This window comes from Pseudopodoces humilis, chromosome 24 (assembly GCF_049639895.1).
Source record: "Pseudopodoces humilis isolate 2021_Gansu_Grassland_sample_001 chromosome 24, ASM4963989v1, whole genome shotgun sequence".
Lineage (NCBI taxonomy): Eukaryota > Metazoa > Chordata > Aves > Passeriformes > Paridae > Pseudopodoces > Pseudopodoces humilis.
Genome location: NC_142223.1, coordinates 920,058 through 939,397, shown reverse-complemented (window position 1 = coordinate 939,397; position 19,340 = coordinate 920,058). Strand labels below are relative to the sequence as shown.

Here is a 19,340-nt window from a genome sequence, read left to right as displayed (position 1 = left end):
GGGCCAAGGGGTGCCGGGAAACGATTCCAGACCCCTGGGCACCCCGAGGGAGGGCGGGGAATCACCCCCCGACCAGCGGAACCCCGCCAGGAACGCAAACCTCCGCCAAGAGCCTTCAAACCCGGCCTCCCCAAATTGCCGGGGTGGCCCCACGCGTGTCGGGGCCATTTTTTGGGGGGAGTTCCTGACGGGTCCCCATCAGCCGCGGCTGGTCCTGCCTGGCCCGCAGCCTCTCGGGGCCTTTATTGGTTTACCGAGGTGTTAATCCCCTCACAATCGAGTTGTCTGACCACGGAGCCCCGTCTCTATTCTTGTTTACATCTAATTACGGCGCTGGAACGCCACTTCCCTTCCCACCCTCCCTCTCCTCCAGATTCCAGCCCAAATTCCCTCTCCAGCAGGTAAAGCCCCTCCGGAAGATCATTCCTGGAGTTTCCGAAGGGTTGGGGGAAAATGGGAGTTTGGCAAAGCACGAAGGGGTTCGGGCACCCCCCCCCCAGAAAAATAAATCCTCAGCACCGGCCAGCACAAGTGGGTTTGGGAGCACCTCGGGGTGATGTCAGCGGCATCTCCGAGCTCCCCTCGATGTAATTAATTCAATTAAAGGCCGTCACCCCAGGAAACGGCCGGAGATGCGGCCGGGTGAGCTAACAAAGAGCTTTTGAGCACCGAGGGCGTGGGGACCCCCCCCCCGGCCCCGCGTGTCCCCCGCACCGGCGGCTCCGGGGTTAAACCCGCAGCCAGCTCCGCGCCTTGGCTGCGATAGCGTCTCAGCCCCGGGGCCATTCCTCTAAATCAATTTTCAAAACAATCAGTTTAGGGGCTTTTAATTAAGCTTTAAACCGGCGGTTAAAAATAGCAGTTTACTTCTTTGGGATGCAAACGAGGCGAGCGTAAAAATAAATCAGAGAGACGGGGCCCGCTGCCTTTTGGGATTCGGGGAGACGCAGATTAAACACGTCCCAAGATTACAAGGATTTCTTCTTTTTTTTTTTTTTTTTTTCTTTTTCCCCTTTTTTTTAAACACTTATTCTCTCCCCAGCAGCTGCTCTTTCCCTGCCAAGGCACCGAACTGGCCGCAGGACCGGGAATGCGGCGGCTTTTCCCAAAGCAAAGGTGGGAAAACCCAAAGGTTTTTCCAGCCCGATCCCAGCTCAGCCTCCCCTCTGCCGGCAGCGGGTTCTGCGCCTTTCCCTCCAGATCGTGAAACGCAAATCATAGTTTAAAATAATTTTTTTTTAAAAATTAATTAATTAAACTCGGCTCTCCGGCTGCGTTTTATGACAAGGAGGAAAATCCTCTGAGCGCGGAGATGCGAGAGCCGCAAACTCAGCCCGCTCCCCGCCAGGATGAATTTCGCTTAAAAAAACCCTGAATTTAGGCTCTTTTGTGGTTTTAAAGCGGATCCTCCAGGTTCTGCCCACCTCCCCGCCAGCCTCTCCCTTTGTCTCGGATTTTCGGCTCTCAGGGCTCCAAAACCTCCAAATCCCTTAAACCGGAGCGGGTTTGGGCTCCTCGGCCCGGAGCAGCCCAAACGCGGATTCTCGCCCCCAAAAAGCGGCTTTTTCGAGGCGCGGTTGATGGCGGAGTAATTAATGGGATTCCTTTGGTGCGGGATTTATCCGCAGGTGACCCCGGCATCGCTCCGGGCCGGGCTGAGCCTGGGGACAGCGCTGTGGGGCGGCTTCTCCTCCCTGCCGGCCCCACTGGGGGGGGTTCAGCCCTTCCTCATCCTCCAAACCCCCCCAAATCCCGAGCCCCGGCAGCGAGCGAGGCTCCGCGGCCGAGACCTTGACCCGGTTCGGGGATAAAATCAGGATCCAGCAGCCGGAGCCTGGAGGTTCCCCCCGGGCCCCCCAAACTTTGGGGTGAGGCTCTTTTGGGGTGGGACGGGCTGGGTGAGGATTCCAGCAGCACCCCAAGGAACGCGGGTTGGGGTTTTTTTGCCTCTTTTCCCTCTCATCCCAGAGGGAGGAAAGCGCCAAATTCCCCCACGGGGGACGGGTAGGGAAGATCTATTAAAAACAATTAAACTGCACCATAAAGGAAAAATAAAACCACCACGCGAGGCCAAACCAAAAAAAATAAATTAAATACGAACGGAGCGCGGGAGAGACAGAACGGGAGCATCACCCGGGATGAGAAAGGAGAAAAACCTTTCCCAGATGGATCCGACCCTCCCCAACCTCTCTGCCATCCTTTCCGCCGCTTTTTTTCCGCTTCCCCGAGCATCCTCCCCCCTCCCCGCTCCCGGAGCGCCGGTTCCCCCCTCCCTTCAGATCTCAGCGTGTTTGCTCTTGACTTCATCCACTAAGTCAATAGTTTGGAGATGCCCTCATCCTCAGAGGCCCGAGCCCCCCGTGTCCCCTCCCTGTTTTCTGCGGCGGATAATGGCAGCCTTTTGTGGTGTAATCAAGCTCCCGAGGGGTTGGGAGACAGATATAGATTCTTGGCATTTGTCGGTGAAAATGAAAGCTGGATTAGGCAGAGGCGGCTGCACACTCCATGGTAAAGGACAACAACTATTCCCCCATTGAAAGTCCCATTCTGGTTTGGTTATTTTATCTCTAAAAGTTGTTTGTATTTCTAAAGTGGCCATTGAGGCACTTAGAAAGTGTAGCAAGATGGAAAGGAGCGCTCGCCGTGAAAGGAGGGAGAGCCAAAAAAAAAGGAGAGGGGTTAAAGAGGGAGAAAACAGAGCGGGGATGGGGGGAAAAAATACCCGCGGAAAAGAAAATTTAAAAAAAAAAATTAATAATAATGGGGAGAGAGGAGCGGGATGGCAAAAGAGTTTAAAAAAAAATCAAATTAAACCGAGGGGAAAGTTGAAAATGGCCGAGAAAAGTCGCGGAGCGCCAGAGGAGCGAGGATGTGGCGCCGACTTTTCCCTTCCCAGCCAGGCAAGGGGGGGAAAAATCATCCCAATATTTCGGGTTCCCAGCGGATCTGAGGGTGAGGGGATGTTTTCTGCTCCTCGGGGTTGTTTTATCCCTTGGGATTGATCCCGACCGAGGAATCCCCGCTTTATTCCCTGGCAGAGCAGGGCAGAAATTGGGGAATTTCTCCCTCTTTGCTCCGTGAGGTTGGGAGCGTTTTCCCTTGGGAATGGCGGGAATTATTTTGATATATTCCCCCCCAAAAAATAAAAACATCCCTTGGCTTTCAGCACAGGTTGCGCCTTCTCTTCCTCTTCCCAACATCTCCTCCCGCGGGGAATTCGGGATGGCAAAACCCGCCCGGTTGGGTTTGTTTGTTTGTTAAAAATAAAACCAAAAATAAATAACAAAAAGCAAATAAAATCCACAACAAACCGACAAAAAAAAAAACCAAAACCAACAAAAACCCAAAAAACAAACCGTTTGTCAAAAGCCTACAAACTTTCCTCCTCCTCCTCCTTTTTGCCGAAGTTTTTTCGGGCGTGGAAATCGCCGCGATCCCGCTGCGAGCACAGCGCGGGGGAGGGTTTGAGGCTGGAAGGAGATTAAGGGGGAAAAAATAAAACTCCAGGGAAAAAAACCACCAAAAACAAAACCAAAAAAGGGATGGAGAGACCAGGTACAACCCAAATATCCGCGTTCCCAGGGATGGAAAGTTATGGGGGGGAAAAAAAAAGCTTCAAATAGCTCAATTTGCTGCTTTTTAGCATCAAACAACGGGAGTGGGGACGGAATTTCAAAATAATTTAAAAAAAAATAAAAAAAAAAATAAATCACGAGTCCCTCTGGAAAAGTCCAGGCTCTGAAAGCGAGATAAATATATAGAAATAAATAGAAATATTCCTTCAACATCCGCTCCCGGGATCGTTTAGGGCCTTGAAGAGGTTGGGGGGCATCAATTGAGGGCCCCCCTGGTCTATTCAGATTTAAAGATCGCTGTCCCTGATGTCCCTGGATGTCCCTGGATGTCCCTGGATGTCCCCTGGATGTCCCCTGGATGTCCCTGGATGTCCCCTGGATGTCCCCCGACATTTACGCCCCCACCTTTTCCTCCCCGCGTTTAAAAAAGCGGAATTAATCGCGATTAAATCAAACTCCGGGCTCCCGTTTTTTTTTATCTCCGGGAGAGGAAGAAAAACCCCAAATCCTGCGGAGTTGTGGAAGTTTTTCCTGGTTTTCAGGAGTTTTCTCCCAGCTCGGAGCCAGCCCGGAACCAAGCGGGTGCTCTTCAGCTCCTCTCCGAAAGGAGCCGCAACCAACTTTGGTCCCTCAGTTCCCAATGAAAATGGGAATGGGATAAAAAGAAATGAAATAAAAGACGGGAATCCCCGAGCTGGGGGGGCGGAAGGCAGCGGGGCAGGGGCGCTTTCCCCAGATCCCCTGGGAAAATGGGGAAAAAATGGGGAAATGGGGAAAAATGGGGGGAAAAAAGGGGAAAAATGGGGAAAAAATGGGAAAAAAACTGGGGAAAGAGGAGTCCCCACCCCCGCCCCAGCTCCCGGAGGTGTCCCCGGCTCGCTTTGATCCCGGGGCTGGGGACAAAGGCGGCTCTGAGCGGTTCCCCCGAGCCCGGGGCGGCCGCCCGGGGTCAGCCGGGGGCTCCTTCCAATTTTAGCAACAAAAACCTCCCGAGGGCAGCGGGCTGAGGACCAGGAGGGGATTTTGGGGATTTTCCTTTTCCTCCCCCGGCCCGGCCGGGGCCAGGCCCGGGGCAGGGAGAGGGGATAGAGCGGGGTGCCACGGAACCTTCGGAACATCCCCGGGGCCAGGGAGCGGCCTTTGGGGGCGGGGAGGGTCCTTTGGGATCAGGGAGTGGCCTTTGGGATCGAGGAGGGTCCTTTGGGATCGAGGAGGGTCCTTTGGGATCGAGGAGGGTACTTTGGGATCAGGGAGGGTCCTTTGGGATCAGGGACAGTCTTTTGGCTCAGGGAGAATCCTTTGGGATCAAGGAGCACCCTTTGGGATCAAGGAGCATCCTTTGGGATCAAGGAGCACCCTCTGGGATCAAGGAGCATCCTTTGGGATCAAGGAGCATCCTTTGGGATCAGGGAGAGTCCTTTGGGATCAAATAGTGTCCCTTGGGATCAAGGATCATCCTTTGGGATCAAGGAACACCCTTTGGGATCAGGGAGCATCCTTTGGGGGCAGAGCAGGTCCTTTGGGGGCAGAGAAAGTTCTTTAGGGCAGGGAAAGTTCTTTGGGATCAGGGAGAATCCTTTGGGATCAAGGAACACCCTTTGGGATCAAGGAGGGTCCTTTGGGATTAAAGAGTGTCCCTTGGGATCAAAGATCATCCTTTGGGATCAAGGAACACCCTTTGGGATCAAGGAACACCCTTTGGGATCAGGGAGAATCCTTTGGGATCATGGAGAATCCTTTGGGACCAAGGAGAATCCTTTGGGACCAAGGAGAATCCTTTGGGGGCAGAGAGCGTCCTTTGGGATCAGGGAACGTCCTCAGGAGGGGCAAAGGAGAATCCCTGCACGGGGCACAGGAGGATCCTTTTGGGGCAGCCGGACACACCCCAGTGGGGCAGGGGACACCCCAATGTGGGGCAGGGGACACCCCAATGTGGGGCAGGGGACACCTTTCTCTCTATGGGACAGCTCTGTGGGACAGAGGACACGTCTGTGGGGCAGGGGACAGCTCTGTGGGGCCGGGGACAGCTCGATGGGGCTGGGGACAGCTCTGTGGGACAGAGGACACGTCTGTGGGGCAGGGGACAGCTCGATGGGGCTGGGAACAGCTCTGTGGGGCAGGGGACAGCTCTGTGGGGCCGGGGACAGCTCTATGGGGCAGGGGACAGCTCAATGGGGCCGGGGACAGCTCTATGGGGCAGGGGACAGCTCAATGGGGCCGGGGACACCCCCGTGCCCTCCCCGCCACCCCTTTGGAGCCCCAATTTCCCCTCTGCTCCCCAAACTCCCCTCGGGATCGCTCCCGACCATCCCGGGGCCGGGACATTCCCAAATCCACTCCACCCCTCTCTCTCCTCCTCCGCCTCCTCCCCCTCTCCCGAGGAAAAACTGGCGGCGCCTTTTGGGAATTCTTTCCCGACGTTTCCCTGGAAAAAGCCACGCTCCCAAAATCTCTCGGCGGCCAAAATTTCATCTCCCTGCCCTGCCCCGGAGAGGCAAAATTCCAAACGATATTCCAAACAGTATTCCAAATGATATCGCAAATTACATCCCAAATGATATTCCAAATGATATCCCAAACTATACTCCCAGTGATATCCCAAATGAAATTCCCAATGCTGTTCCCGAGGTTAATTCCAAGCTCTATTCCCAACTCTATTCCCAACACTGCTCCCAGTGCTGCTCCCAATGCTATTCCCAACATTAATTCCCAATGCTATTCCCAACTTTATTCCCAACGCTATTCCCAACTCTGTTCCAAATCCTGTGCTCAACTCTATCCCAAACTCTCTTCCCGATGTTCATTTCCAATTCTATTCCAAATCCTGTTCCAAATGTTATTCGCAATGCTGTTCCCAACTGTATTCCCAACTCTTTTCCCAATGTTCATTCCCATCTCTATTCCCAACATTCATTGCCAAAGTTATTCCCAACTCTATTCCCAACGTTAATTCCCAACTCTATTCCCAATCCTGTTCCCAACTCTATTCCCAATGCCGTTCTCAATGTTAAATCCCAACTCCATTCCCGGTGTTCATTCCCAACCCTATTCCCCATCCTGATCCCGATGTTCATTCCCAGCTCCATTCCCGATGTTCATTCCCAGCTCCATTCCCGATGTTCATTCCCAGCTCCATTCCCGCTGTTCATTCCCAGCTCCATTCCCGCTGTTCATTCCCAGCTCCATTCCCGATGTTCATTCCCAGCTCCATTCCCGCTGTTCATTCCCAGCTCCATTCCCGGTGCTGCTCCCAGCGCTGTTCCCAGTGCTGTTCCCAATGGATTTCCCGGCTGTCCCATTCCCAGGAGCTCCCTGTGCCGGGGGAGGTTCCGGCACCGGGGGCTGGAGCTGCTCCTTCTCCCTCCGCTTTTCCTCACCCTTCCGCCCTCTCCTGCCCTTGGGATCTTCCCTTCCAGCCCATTCCCGCTCCAAACCCTTCCCGACTGTCCCAAGGACCTGTGGCTCCCCCTGGGATGTTCCAAACCTTCCTGAGGAGCTCCAAACCTTCCTGAGGAGCTCCAACCCTTCCTGAGGAGCTCCAACCCTTCCCAAGGAGCTCCAAACCTTCCTGAGGAGCTCCAAACCTTCCCAGGAGCTCCAAACCTTCCTGAGGAGCTCCAAACCCTCCTCGAGGAGCTTCACAACCTTCCTGAGGAGCTCCAAACCTTCCCGAGGAGCTCCAAACCTTCCCGAGGAGCTCCAAACCTTCCCGAGGAGCTCCAAACCTTCCCGAGGAGCTCTAAACCCTCCTGAGGAGTTTGGGATCGAGGGGATGCAGCTCCCCTGAGGAGTTCCAAACCCTCCCCAAGTTGCTCCAAACCCCCTCCAAGGAGCTCCAACCCATCTCCAAGGAGCTCCAAACCCCTTTCGAGAAGTTCCAAACCCTCCCCAAGGGGTTCCAAGCCCCCACCGAGGAGTTCCAAACCCTCCCTGAGAAGTTCCAAACCCTCTCCGAGGAGCTCCAAACCCCCTTCGAGGGGCTCTAAACCTCTCCGGGAAGCTCCAAACCTTCCTGAGAAGTCCTGAACTCTCTCTGAGAACTTCCAAACCTTCCCTGAGAAGTTCCAAACCCTCTCTGAGGATCTCCAAACCCTCTCCAAGGAGCTCCAAACCTTCCTGAGGAGCTCCAAACCCTCTCTGAGAAGTTCCAAACCCTCTCCAAGGAACTCCAAACCCTCCTGACAGCTCCGAGAGCCATTGAAGTGCACGGGTCAGTCTCAAAAGGTGCCCCCAAAACATCACCACCACCATCATCACCATCCTCATCATCACCATCCTCATCCTCATCATCATCATCACCTCCCCCGGCCTTTCCCGCCCTCCCCGGGCCCCCCCGGCCCTTCCTTCCCCGCTTGTCCCCAAGCGCGGGTGACAAATGTCTTCATAAAGTGGCATTAGTGACATCCAGAGCCTTTTGTGGCCCCGGCAGCCTCGGGATGAGCCGGGAATGAGGAGGAGGAGGAGGAGGAGGAGGAGGAGGAGGAGGAGGAGGAGGAGGAGGAGGGGTTTAGGGTTTTTTTTGGGAACGGGGATACCCCGACCCTCCCTCCTCATCCCGAGCTCTGCTCCCATCCCGGAGCTTCACCTGCGCTTCCCGACTTCATCCCTGAGTTTCCCTGGGATGAGCGGGGAGGAAGAGGAGGAGTCCCCCCAAAAAAACAAACCCCAATTCTGGGAGATTTTCCCCCTCAGCTGGGATCCTCTCCTTTCCTGATCCCCAAAAAAACCCCAGAGGCCAAACCGGGGCTGAAGTTCCGATTCCCTAAAAACCCAAATAAAAACCCCATTAAAAAAAGCGACTAAAACCGAGTGGGGAAGAGGAAAGTGTCAGCCGATTAAACCGCTTTGATTTTACCCCCTCTTCTTTTTAAGAACCAAGCCCATAAATACAGAATATCCTCAAATCCCAGGTCTGCAGAGGGGACTTTAATTCTCTTTTTTCCCGTTTTTTCCCCCCTTTTTATGGCAATTTTCCCAAAAATCCTTCACCCTAACGCCGGAGCAATTCCCTCCCCTCTTCAAGGCCGCTGTTATTTGTGTTTTAAAACCGCACCGCGAGGGTTTAAAATAAAAATAAAAATTCGGGGGGGAAAACCTTTTGGCGTGGGGAGGGGGGTGGAATTTTGGGGATGATGATGATGATTGATGATGATGATGATGATGATGATGATGATGGGGGGGGTGCGAAACGGGCGGCGGGGGAGGAAGGGGAGGTTAATCCGGGTTTAACGCCGTGATGCAGTCGCAGGACCAGGGCTCGGCTGATTGTGTTATCTCTCCCCAACATTTGGGTCTCCCATATTTCACCCAGCCAAATAGCTGCGAGGGAAAAGTGCGTATGGAGGCACTCCTGACGCCTCAGGAAAATATGTTATTAATATCTAAATAACTTCCCAATACTGTCTCTAAATCTCCCCTTCGCCACTCCAGATGATGAATTCGTTTGAAGTGTTCTCCCGTCTCATCTTCGCTCTCCTCTCTCTCTCTTTTTCTCCCCCCTCTCCGCTTTTTCTTTTTTTTTTTTTTTTTTTTTTATTCCGTGCCCAGGCTTATTTCAAACTGGTAAATATCTAATTCCTTTAACCACGCTGCAGACACGTCCCTCTCCCCTCTCCCGCGCGCAATTCCCGCTTGGAAAAGCTCCTCCAAGGGAGAGCGAGACCCAGAGCTGCTCCCGGAGATGATTTCGGGTTAAAAGCGGGGTTTTTTGGGGGAGAAAAGGGGGATCTGTTTGTTTGCAGCAACCTCTGGATCATTCCTGTCCCTCTCTGCTTTAATTCCATCTCTGTCCCCTCTTTCCCGGCCCAATTTGGGCCCAAATTTGGGATTAGGATGAGACCTGCTCGTTTCCTTCCTGGGTCTCTCTATGGAGGCTCCATCTCCCCCCTCTTCTCCCCAAATCTGCTTCCTCCCCGCCTTGGGTAATGAAATCACCTTCAAACCCCACATTAAAAAGTCTCCGTCGCGTTTCCTCTCCCGTCCGGGTCTCCCCACCTGCCTCTGATCCCCAGATTTCCAGATTTCCCTTCCCACCCTCCCCCTCCAGGGACGGATCCTTTTCTTCTCCCCCAAAAAAGGGAGCGGGGGGGGGGGGGCGGAAACCAAAACCCAAACCCCAAAGAATCCCGGGATCTCCAACATCTCCCTGAAACTCCCTCTCTCCCTCCCGCGCGATCCAGCCGCATCCTCGTCTCAAGTTTGTTTTTTCAAACGCCTCGTGTTCGATTATTCTCGTTTATTCCCCTCTCCAGCCTTATCTCTCCTCCTCTCTTCTCTCCTCCCCGTCACACTCGATTTAGGCAGGAGTTTATCTTGCCAACATTTGCCGACTTTGTTTATGTAGCCCAGGTTCTCGTTCCCCAAAAGCCACTGTTTGCCTTTGTAATTGTTATCTGTGTTTATTGTTGTACCTCATTTGTCTCAGCTTTTTTTTGTGACATGTAAGCTCCGTGTGCGCCCGCATCCCGCGGCCCCCCCCTTCCCTCTCCCTTCTCCTCGATTTTTTTTTTTATTTTTTATTATTTTTTTTCTTCCATTCCTCTTTCCCTCTCTCCCCTCTCCTCTCGGCCTGAAATATGCACAGAATAACTCAGCCTAAAGCCAATGAATTGCTTGACACCTCCCCTATCTCTTCTCCTGCCCCCCATTATTAGAGCTGATCCCGCTCGCAACACTCACAAATCCCGCCTGGGCTCTGTTTGATTAGATTGCCAACCTTTGGTAATCCCTTGATTTGATGAAGTGTCTGCTCTGGGGGCCCCCCCGCGCTTCTAAACACACATTTACAGAGGAGCCGCGTGTTGGTTTTTAAACCCTCCGCCGATTGTTTGCTGATAAATCGGCCCCGCAGCTCCTCTTCTCCCCCTCCCCTGCTCGGGGAACAAAGCTCCTTCCCAGCTCTGGGGGTCCCCGATTTGCTTTTTGCTTCTCCCGAGCTCTCTCAGTTCGGGCGGGACCTTCCAAAATCCGTCCCCAAAAACGCGGCTGGAGCGGCGCTGGCAGCGGGGATTGGCCCTGGGGACCCTCCCGCGGTGCCCGAGCTCCAGGGACCCCCGGTCCTGCCGCTCTCCCTCTTTTTCCCCCAAATCCCAACCCTGATCCTGCCGTTCTCCTTCATTCTCCCCAAATCCCAACCCTGATCCTGCCGTTCTCCTTCATTCTCCCCCAAAATCCCAACCCTGATCCTGCCGTTCTCCTTCATTCTCCCCCAAAATCCCAACCCTGATCCTGCCGTTCTCCTTCATTCTCCCCCAAAATCCCAACCCTGATCCTGCCGCTTTCCCCCAAATCCAAACCCCCGGTCCTGCCGCTCTCCCGCTTTCCCCCTCAAATCCCAACCCCGGTCCTGACGCTTTTCCCCCCCAAAATCCCAACCCTGATCCTGCCTCTCTCCCTCTTTTAACCCAAATCCCAACTCTGATCCTGCCTTTCTCCCTATTTTTCACCAATTCCCAGCCCCGATGCTGCCGTTCTCCTTCATTCTCCCCAAAATTCCAACCGTGATCCTGCTGCTCTCCTTTCCCCCCAAAATCGGAGCCTCCATCCTGCCGTTCTCCTTCCTTCCCCCCCAAAATCCCAACCCCGATCCCACCGCTCTCCTTTTTTTACCTTCCCCAAAATCCCAACCCCGATCCCACCGCTCTCCTTTTTTCACCTTCCCCAAAATCCCAGCCCCGATTCCGCCGCTTTCCCCCCCAAAATCAGCCGAGGCCACAGACTTGAGGGGTGTCACAGAGTGGAAAATTCCCTAAAAAATCCGCTTTTCTTCCCCAAAAACAGAACCCGGGGGACCCTGGGAGGACCCGCTGGGGGTGGGGGGACCCTCCAGAGACCCCCCCGGTTCTGATTCAATTCATTCAGGACCCCCTTCCCCTCCCCCAGCGGCTCCCCCCGAAATTTGGGGGTCCCCAAACTCCCCGCAGGGAGCCCCAGATAATAATAATAATAACAATAACAATAACAATAACAATAACAATAATAATAATAATAATAATAATAATAATAATAATAATAATATAATTCTAATGATAACAACAAGCAGTAAGGACTCGCTGTCAACAAGGAGGTGTAAATATAAATATATATATAATTTTATATAAAATTTTATATATAATTATATATATCATTATAGATATAATGATATATATAATTTTATATGTAATTTTATATATAATTTATATATAATTGTATAATAATTGTATATATAATTGTATATATAATTGTATATGTAATTGTATATATAAGTATATATATAATTTTATATATACTTATATATACAAGTATATATAAATAATTATATATATAATTATATATATAATATTATATATAATATATATAATTATATATAAATATGTATAAAATTGTATTTAAAATTTTATATATAATTACATATACAATTATATATATAATTTTATATATACTTATCTATACAAGGATGTATAAATAAATATATATATATAATTTTATATATATATAAAATAAACAAAAAATTTCAAAAAAATAAAAGAATAAAAAAAACCCCCAAAAACCAAAAAAAAAAAACCCAAACTGAATCCTCATGAATATCCGCCCAGGGCTAACCAGAGTGAGCCGTTTAAAGATGAAAGTGCAAAGAAATAAAGGCTCAATTTAATCTGCCTTAAAACCCTTCAACTTAACGTTTGTGCTGGGAACTCAGAGAGTGAGTACTGATTGGGGATAAATACATTTCTTAGCATGCCTCGGAGCTATTACACCCTTCTCCAACACAGCTCCCTATTCAACAACCACACTTTTCATTACCAGCTCTAATAAGTCTTAACATTATTAAATGCCAAGCAGACGATAGAAAGAAACAGGCGCGAGGGGTGGAATCTTATTTTTTTTTCTTCCCACTTTAAAAAGAAAGAGCGTTTAGTGTTGGCTTCCCCCGGCTCCCCGCCACGGAGAGAATAATAAAAAAAAAAGATTATTTTTTTTTTTTTAAAAAAAAAAAGCAAAATTTAAGGTTTTTTTCCGCATTTTTTCCCTTTTTTTTCCCACCCCTTTCGCTGTTCTAAGAGGGAAAAATTGATTAAAATTCCTCGATTCAGCGAGGTTGGGTTGGTTTTAGAGGGAGGCACTTAGAAATTAAAAATTTGGGTGGAGGGAGGGAAAAGTCTGGAGAGGTTTTAATCTCGGGGTGTGGAATCGCGGCTTTTTCCAGCAGAAATTGTGTTTTTTTCTGTTTTTTCCGAGCAGAAATGGCGTTTTGAGGGGGTTTTTTTGGTTTTTTTCTATTTTTCACCGAGCAAAAATCGCGTTTTGGGGTTTTCTTTTTATTTTTCCCCAGCAAAAATCACTTTCGGGGTTTATTTTTTGGTTTTTTTTCCCTAGAAAAATCACATTTTTGGGTTTTTTTGGTTTCCCCCCCCCCCCCAAGCAAAAATATCTCCGGTTTCCAACCTCTGTTTTACAATCGGAATCATCAATTATCTTAATTAGTCCCATTAAAACTTTCCCAGGCGTTAAAACCCTCGCTCGCACCGCGGAAAATTCCGAATTTTGGCCTCTCCTTTTAGAACCTCGACACTGGAGAATCTCCAGACCCAAAAAAAAACCCCAAAATTCGCGATTTAATTTGAATTTTTTGGAGGGAGGGGGCGTTTTCCCGGCTATAAAAATGATGGAATTGCGGATAAATCGGGATTTTTCTGCACGCTCGGAGGGATCGCGGCGCTCCCCAGGCTCCGAGCGAGGGAATTTGCCCAAATTTGTCCCTTTTTTATCCAGGAACGGGGGCTCGTGTTTGATTTGTCCGCAGCCTCACCCATGAAGGCAGAAAGGAGCGTTTTGTTTTGCCTCTTGACACGCATTTTTTGCGCTCTAATCAGGGATAAAAACCTCCCCTCTCCTTCATTCTTTTCTTTTTTTTTTTTTTTAATTTTTAATCTTTTTTTTTGGAGCGAAAAAACCAACAAAAAAACCCCACCAAACCAACCCAAAAAAATAAAGATATTTTTTTCCCAACCGCGCCGCTTCATCTCCCCCAAATCTCCTTTTTCTCCAGCACATTTTAATCAAATTAAAACCCAAAAAAATAATAAAAAAAACCCCACAATGACCCCGATTTCCAAATGAGCATCGCTCCTCTTGTCCCAAATCACAGCAAAACATTTTCGCAGCGTCCAACGGCTCTGCCTTTCTGCGGCAGCCGCTGCGATAATATTACAAAACTATCTAACAGCGGGGAGTTTTGAATAATTTATTTCCTTTTCTTCCCGTCCTCGGGGCCCTTTTGTCCAAAAGTTTTTTTTCTCCTCCTGGCGGAATTTGGAATGAGAATGGATCCCTCCCCTCCCCCATCGCTTTAATTCATTTTTAAGGCAGTCTTGGGGTTTTTTTCCCTTTTTTTTTTTCTCCCCCTTTTTATTTTTTTCCCCCCCCCTTTTTCTTTCTTTTATTTTACTTTTTTTTTTTTTCTGTTTGCTTTTGTGGTCGGGAATCTTTTTTTCCTTACAAAGCTTCAATGGACTCGAAGGTCTTTGTAAGTGAAGTTCATCTTCAAGGTTGGGGAAATGAAAGGGGGGGGGAAAAAAAAAAATGTGTATCCCTAAAAAAAAAATTAATTAAATAAAAATTAAAATAATAAAAATTAATAAAAATTAAATTAAAATTAAATAAAAAATTAAATGAAAATTAAAATAATAGTAAATAAAAAATAAATTAAAATTATATAAAAATTAAAATAATAAAAGATTAAATTAAAAACTAAATAATAAAACATTAAATAATAAAAATTAAATAATAAAAAATAAATAACAGCTAAATAAAAAATTAAATAAAATAAAAGTAATAAAAAATTAAATCAAATAATAAAATAATAACAAGAAAATAAAAAGAAAATAATAAAAAAATAAATAAAAATTAAATAAAAATAAAATAAAATTAAAATCAAATAATAAAAAATAAAATAAGTAAATAAAAATAATAAAAAATTAAAAAAATAAAATTAATCCTCTTTTCTGCTCTTTCATTTCCAGCTCCCGCCATGAGGGCTCTTTCTGCCCCAAAAAGCCCCAAACTGGGGGGAATTTGGGAGCGACGGGCAGAGTTTGGAAGCGATTCCCACGCCGGGATTGGGGGAGAATCCCGCTCACCCCACAAATCCCCCAAAAACCCCAACTCCGGCTCAGCCCCGTCCTCGCTTTGCACCAAATCGGGAGAAAATCGCCAAATCCCAAATCCCGGGACTCCCAAAATCCCTTTTTTCTCCCCAAAAAGCGGCGCCAGGCGCTCGTTCCGTGCCCAAACCGAGCTGCAACTCCCGCGTTTATCCCGGACTGATCCCGCGGATCCTCCCGCAAAATTCCACTTTGTTTTTTTCCTTTCCTTTTCCTCCTTTCCTGTTGTTGTTGTCACCAATTCCCACCCCCAAACCCCTCATTCCCAGCTGGAAAAAACTTGGAAAAAAAACCTTTTCCATCCTCCGCTTTGACGAGGCGATAACAAAACCTCCCCGGGCCTGGCTGGGATCCTTTCTCCCTCCAGGAATTTCCCCTGGATCTCTCCTCCAGCATCATTTCTCCTGGAGATATTTTTATTTTGGGTTGTAATCTTTTTTTTAGTTGTGATTTTTTTTTTCGGTTGTGATTTTTTTTTTGTTGTGATTTTTTTTTTGTTGTGATTTTTTTGTTGTTGTTGTTGTGATTTTTTTTTTTTTTGTGGATTTTTTTTTCCCTGGAGAATTTTTCCCGGGATAATTCAGGGGGTTCTCCGGGGGCTCCCCCCGGTGCCTGGCGGCGCTCCCGTCCCTAATTGATATTGACCGCTTCCATCGGTCACCTGTCAGCGCCGCTTCCAGGGGACCACTTAGGCTGCGGCAGAGAAATCTGCTTAACAAATTCATTTACGGCCTCCGAGGTTCCTCTTCCCCTCCCCTCCGGCCATTCCCGGTTTTTTTTTTTTTATGGATAATTGATCCCGAGCAAAAAGCACCGACAGCTCTTCCTCCTCCTCCTCCTCCTCCTCCCTCCAGCGCCGCTGGCAGCGCGGGGGTTAATTTTAAATTTTTTAGGGGGTGAAACGCAGAGGGCGGTTCTGGAATTGAGTCGGCGATGTCCCAGAGATGTCACCTCGGTGTCAACTCGGTGTCACCTCGGTGTCCCCCGCGATGTCACCGCGATGTCCCCGAGATGTCATCGAGATATCCCCGAGATGTCACCTCGGTGTCACCTCGGTGTCCCCCCCGATGTCCCCGCGGTGTCACCTCCGCGTCCCCCCCGATGTCCCCGAGATGTCACCGAGATGTCCCCGAGATGTCGCCGAGATATCACCTCTGTGTCCCCCGCTATGTTCCCCCGATTTCACCGCGATGTCCCCGTGGTGTCCCCTCGGTGTCCCCGCGGTGTCACCTCCGCGTCCCCCCCGATGTCCCCCCGGGGACGCGCGGTACCTTTGTCGCCCAGGATGCCGTCGATGCTGTGCTTGGCTTTCTTGTCGCCGTCCTCCTCCTTCTTGTCGCAGTCCTCGTCCTCCTCCTTCTTGCCGAATTTGATGCGGAGCACGCGGCTAATCGAACTCACTAAACCTCGGACAGTCAAAGGCAGAAAGGCGAGTATAAGCTGCCTGCGGAAAAGTGGGAGCGGCCGGGAATTCCGCTCTTCTTCCCCTGGGAATGCACCTGCTCCGCGCTGCCCGAACCCCCCAGAGCAGGATCCGCTGCTCGGAGGGGCTGGCATCTCCCAAAATCCCGGGTTTGGCGCATCCCCAGGGGCAGCAGTTCTCTGTCACCCCCAAAATTCCCGAATTTCCCCCAGCCGGGATGGAGCTCCGGGCTCCAAAACTCACGGGGAGCCCTGCAGAGCCCCCCAAACCCCTCCCTGGGATCCAGCCTCGCTCCCCATGGATCCCCGCACCTCTGGATCCCGGGATCTCATGGATTGCTCGGCCTCTATCAGCATCTCTGGATCTCCCAGGATCCCGTGGATCTCATGGATCTCTCGGCCTTTATCGGCATCTCCAGATCTCCCAGGATCCTGTGGATCTCATGGATCTCTCGGCCTTTATCAGCATCTCTGGATCTCCCAGGATCCCGTGGATCTCATGGATCTCTCGGCCTCTATCAGCATCTCTGGATCTCCCAGGATCCTGTGGATCTCATGGATCTTTTGGCCTTTATTGGCGTCTCTGGATCTCCCAGGATCCTGTGGATCTCATGGATCTTTTGGCCTTTATTGGCGTCTCTGGATCTCCCAGGATCCTGTGGATCTCATGGATCTCTTGGCCTTTATCAGCATCTCTGGTTCTCCCAGGATCCCGTGGATCTCATGGATCTCTCGGCCTTTATCGGCATCTCTGGATCTCCCAGGATCCTGTGGATCTCATGGATCTCTCGGCCTTTATTGGCATCTCTGGTTCTCCCAGGATCCCGTGGATCTCATGGATCTCTCAGCCTTTATCAGCATCTCTGGATCTCCCAGGATCCCGTGGATCTCATGGATCTCTTGGCCTTTATCAGGATCTTTGGATCTCCCGGGATCTCATGGATCTCTCGGCCTTTATCGGGATCCCCGGATCTCTGGATCTCCGGGGATCCCGTGGATCTCACGGTGCTGCGCAAATCCCAGTGGGACAATCCAAGCTCCCCATTCCCCCCGAGGGTCTCCCCCTGCCCCAGCACCCCCCCGGCATTCCAGGCAGCCGGAAAAACTTGGGAAAAGGGATTTGTTCGCGTCCTTTTTTGCAGCAAGCGGGGCACAAATCCCTCCCCAAACCCCAGGGGTTTGCTTGGGGCGATTCTCCCCCTTCATCCCAGCAAAGCCAGGAGGGTTTTCGAACCCTCTGGAAAACTTTTCCCTCCGGGTAACTTTTCCCTCGGGATAACTTTTCCCTCGGGATAACCATTCCCGTCCAGCATCCCAGGGGTTGCGGCCAAGCTGCCTTCTCACCTGAGGGCACCGTGCTGCGGTCGCAGTGCCCGTCCTTGAGCAGCCGGTCCCGGATTTCCCAGCTGAACATCCCGGGATTCTCCCGCTTGTATTCCTCGATTTTCTTCTCCACGTCGGGAGTCGCGACCTGCTTTTGTGAGCAAGGAGCGCCCGGGTGTCCCCGCGGGGACGGAGAGAAGGGGAGGGAAGGGAGAGGAAAGGGGAGAGGGGGGGAAAAAAATTCAAATTTTAATTCCAAAGAAGCGCGGAGCAGCTCAGCCCTGCCCGGCCCGGGGTGGGAAATTGGGATTTGGAGCAGGGAAATAAAGCTAGAAAAGGCCTCAAATCCTAAAAGCGGGGTGTTTGGGGCAGGGTGGGAGCTCCGGGGACACTTTTTGGGGTGTTTATGGACACGCAGGGATCTCCTATTCCCAAATAATCCCAATTCCTTGCTCCCCACACCCCTCTCCATCGCGCGCCACTTGTTGCACGTGGAAACGACAAAAAAAAAACACTTTAATCCATTCCTCACCTCCAACTTTCCCAATCGGAACCTCAAAAAAAACCTCAGCTTTAACAAATTTTTCCTTTTTCCATCTTAAAAAAAACCACTCGGAAAACTCTTCCCGGTTAAAAAAAAAAAAAAAAAAGCGGAATTTTGGGGTGAGCTCACTCACCCTGGGTTTGCTGCCTCCGATGGCGCCGGGCCGGATGGATCCCGTCTCTTGGTAGCGGCAGAGGATTTTGGAAACGCAGCCGTGGGAGACCCGGAGCTGCCGGGAGATCACGCAGGGCCGGATCCCGTGGTGCGCCATCTCCACGATTTTGTGACGGATGTGGTTGGGAAGAGGACGCCCGTTGATAAAAACCCCTCCGAGCTGGTTCACCCTGCCCTGGCCCAGCGGGGTGGACACTGCGAGGAAAAAGGGGGAAAATCCAGAGGGAAAAAAAAATTAATTAATTTAAAAAAAAAAACCGCTGGGGAAATTTAAAATACTGGGGGAGAATGGCGGTGTGTGTTTTCCCCGCGCCTCCCGCTTCTCTCCAGGGATTTGGAGGTTGGAAAAAAGGGGGAAAGTCTTCGGCTGTGCCCTGAGGTTCGTGTTTATCCCGGTGTTTACCCGGAGTTCATCCCAGTGTTTATCCCGGTGTTTATCCCGAGTTTATTCCGAGTTTATCCCGAGTTTATCCATGTGTTTACCCGGAGTTCATCCCGGTGTTTATCACTGTGTGTATCCCGAGTTTATCCCGGTGTTTACTCCGAGTTTATCCCGTGTTTATCCCAGAGTTTACCCCGCGTTCAACCCGAGTTTACCCCAAGTTTATCCCGTATTTAGCCCGGAGTTTACTCCGAGTTTATCCCGGTGTTTATCCCGAGTTTATCCCGGTGTCCATCCCGACACCTCTCGGGAGATCCTCCCACGAAAACCGGGAAAATAAAATCCCCCCAGGGCCGTGCGCCCATCCCCGGGAATTTCTCCGCGATTTGGGAATCTCACACCTCGGCTTCCAAATCACTCCCGGCCTTTTAAAGATCCAAACAAAACCTTCCCAAAAAACCCCAAAAACTTCCCTTTTCTCACCAAAAAAACCTCCCTGCGCTTCCCGATTAACCGCGCTCCGCTTCCCGACAAAGTTTTGGGATTCACCTCTGAAACACCCTCGGGGCGCTTTTTTTTGGGGTGGTTTTAGGGGGTTTTTTGGGATGGTTTTAGGAATTTTTGGGTGGGTTTTGAGGTTTTTTTTGGGGGGTGGTTTTAGGTTTTTTTTTGGGTGGTTTTAGGGTGGTTTTAGTTTTTTTTTTGTGTAGGTTTTGAGGGGTTTTTTTTGCCTCTGCGGGTGCGGGGGCCCAGCGGCGTCTCCTTCTCCCCCCTCCCCA

The 19,340-nt window shown here is 50.3% G+C and overlaps 1 protein-coding gene across 5 annotated transcripts in view; it reads right to left on the bottom strand.

The window, feature by feature from the left end:
• Positions 1–19,340, bottom strand: part of PAX7 (paired box 7) — a 90,726-nt gene that overhangs the window by 69,597 nt on the left and 1,789 nt on the right. For 3 of the 5 annotated variants that reach the window (XM_005528248.2, XM_005528251.2, XM_088066484.1), the window contains exons 2-4: positions 18,139–18,374; positions 17,483–17,612; positions 15,988–16,116 (exon numbers count right to left, since the gene is read on the bottom strand). In XM_005528248.2, coding sequence (XP_005528305.1) covers positions 15,988–16,116; positions 17,483–17,612; positions 18,139–18,374 — 495 coding nt within the window. Of the gene's footprint in view, positions 1–15,987; positions 16,123–17,482; positions 17,613–18,138; positions 18,375–19,340 lie in introns of all 5 variants that reach the window. The other 2 variants (XM_005528249.2, XM_088066483.1) reach the window with 1 other exon arrangement.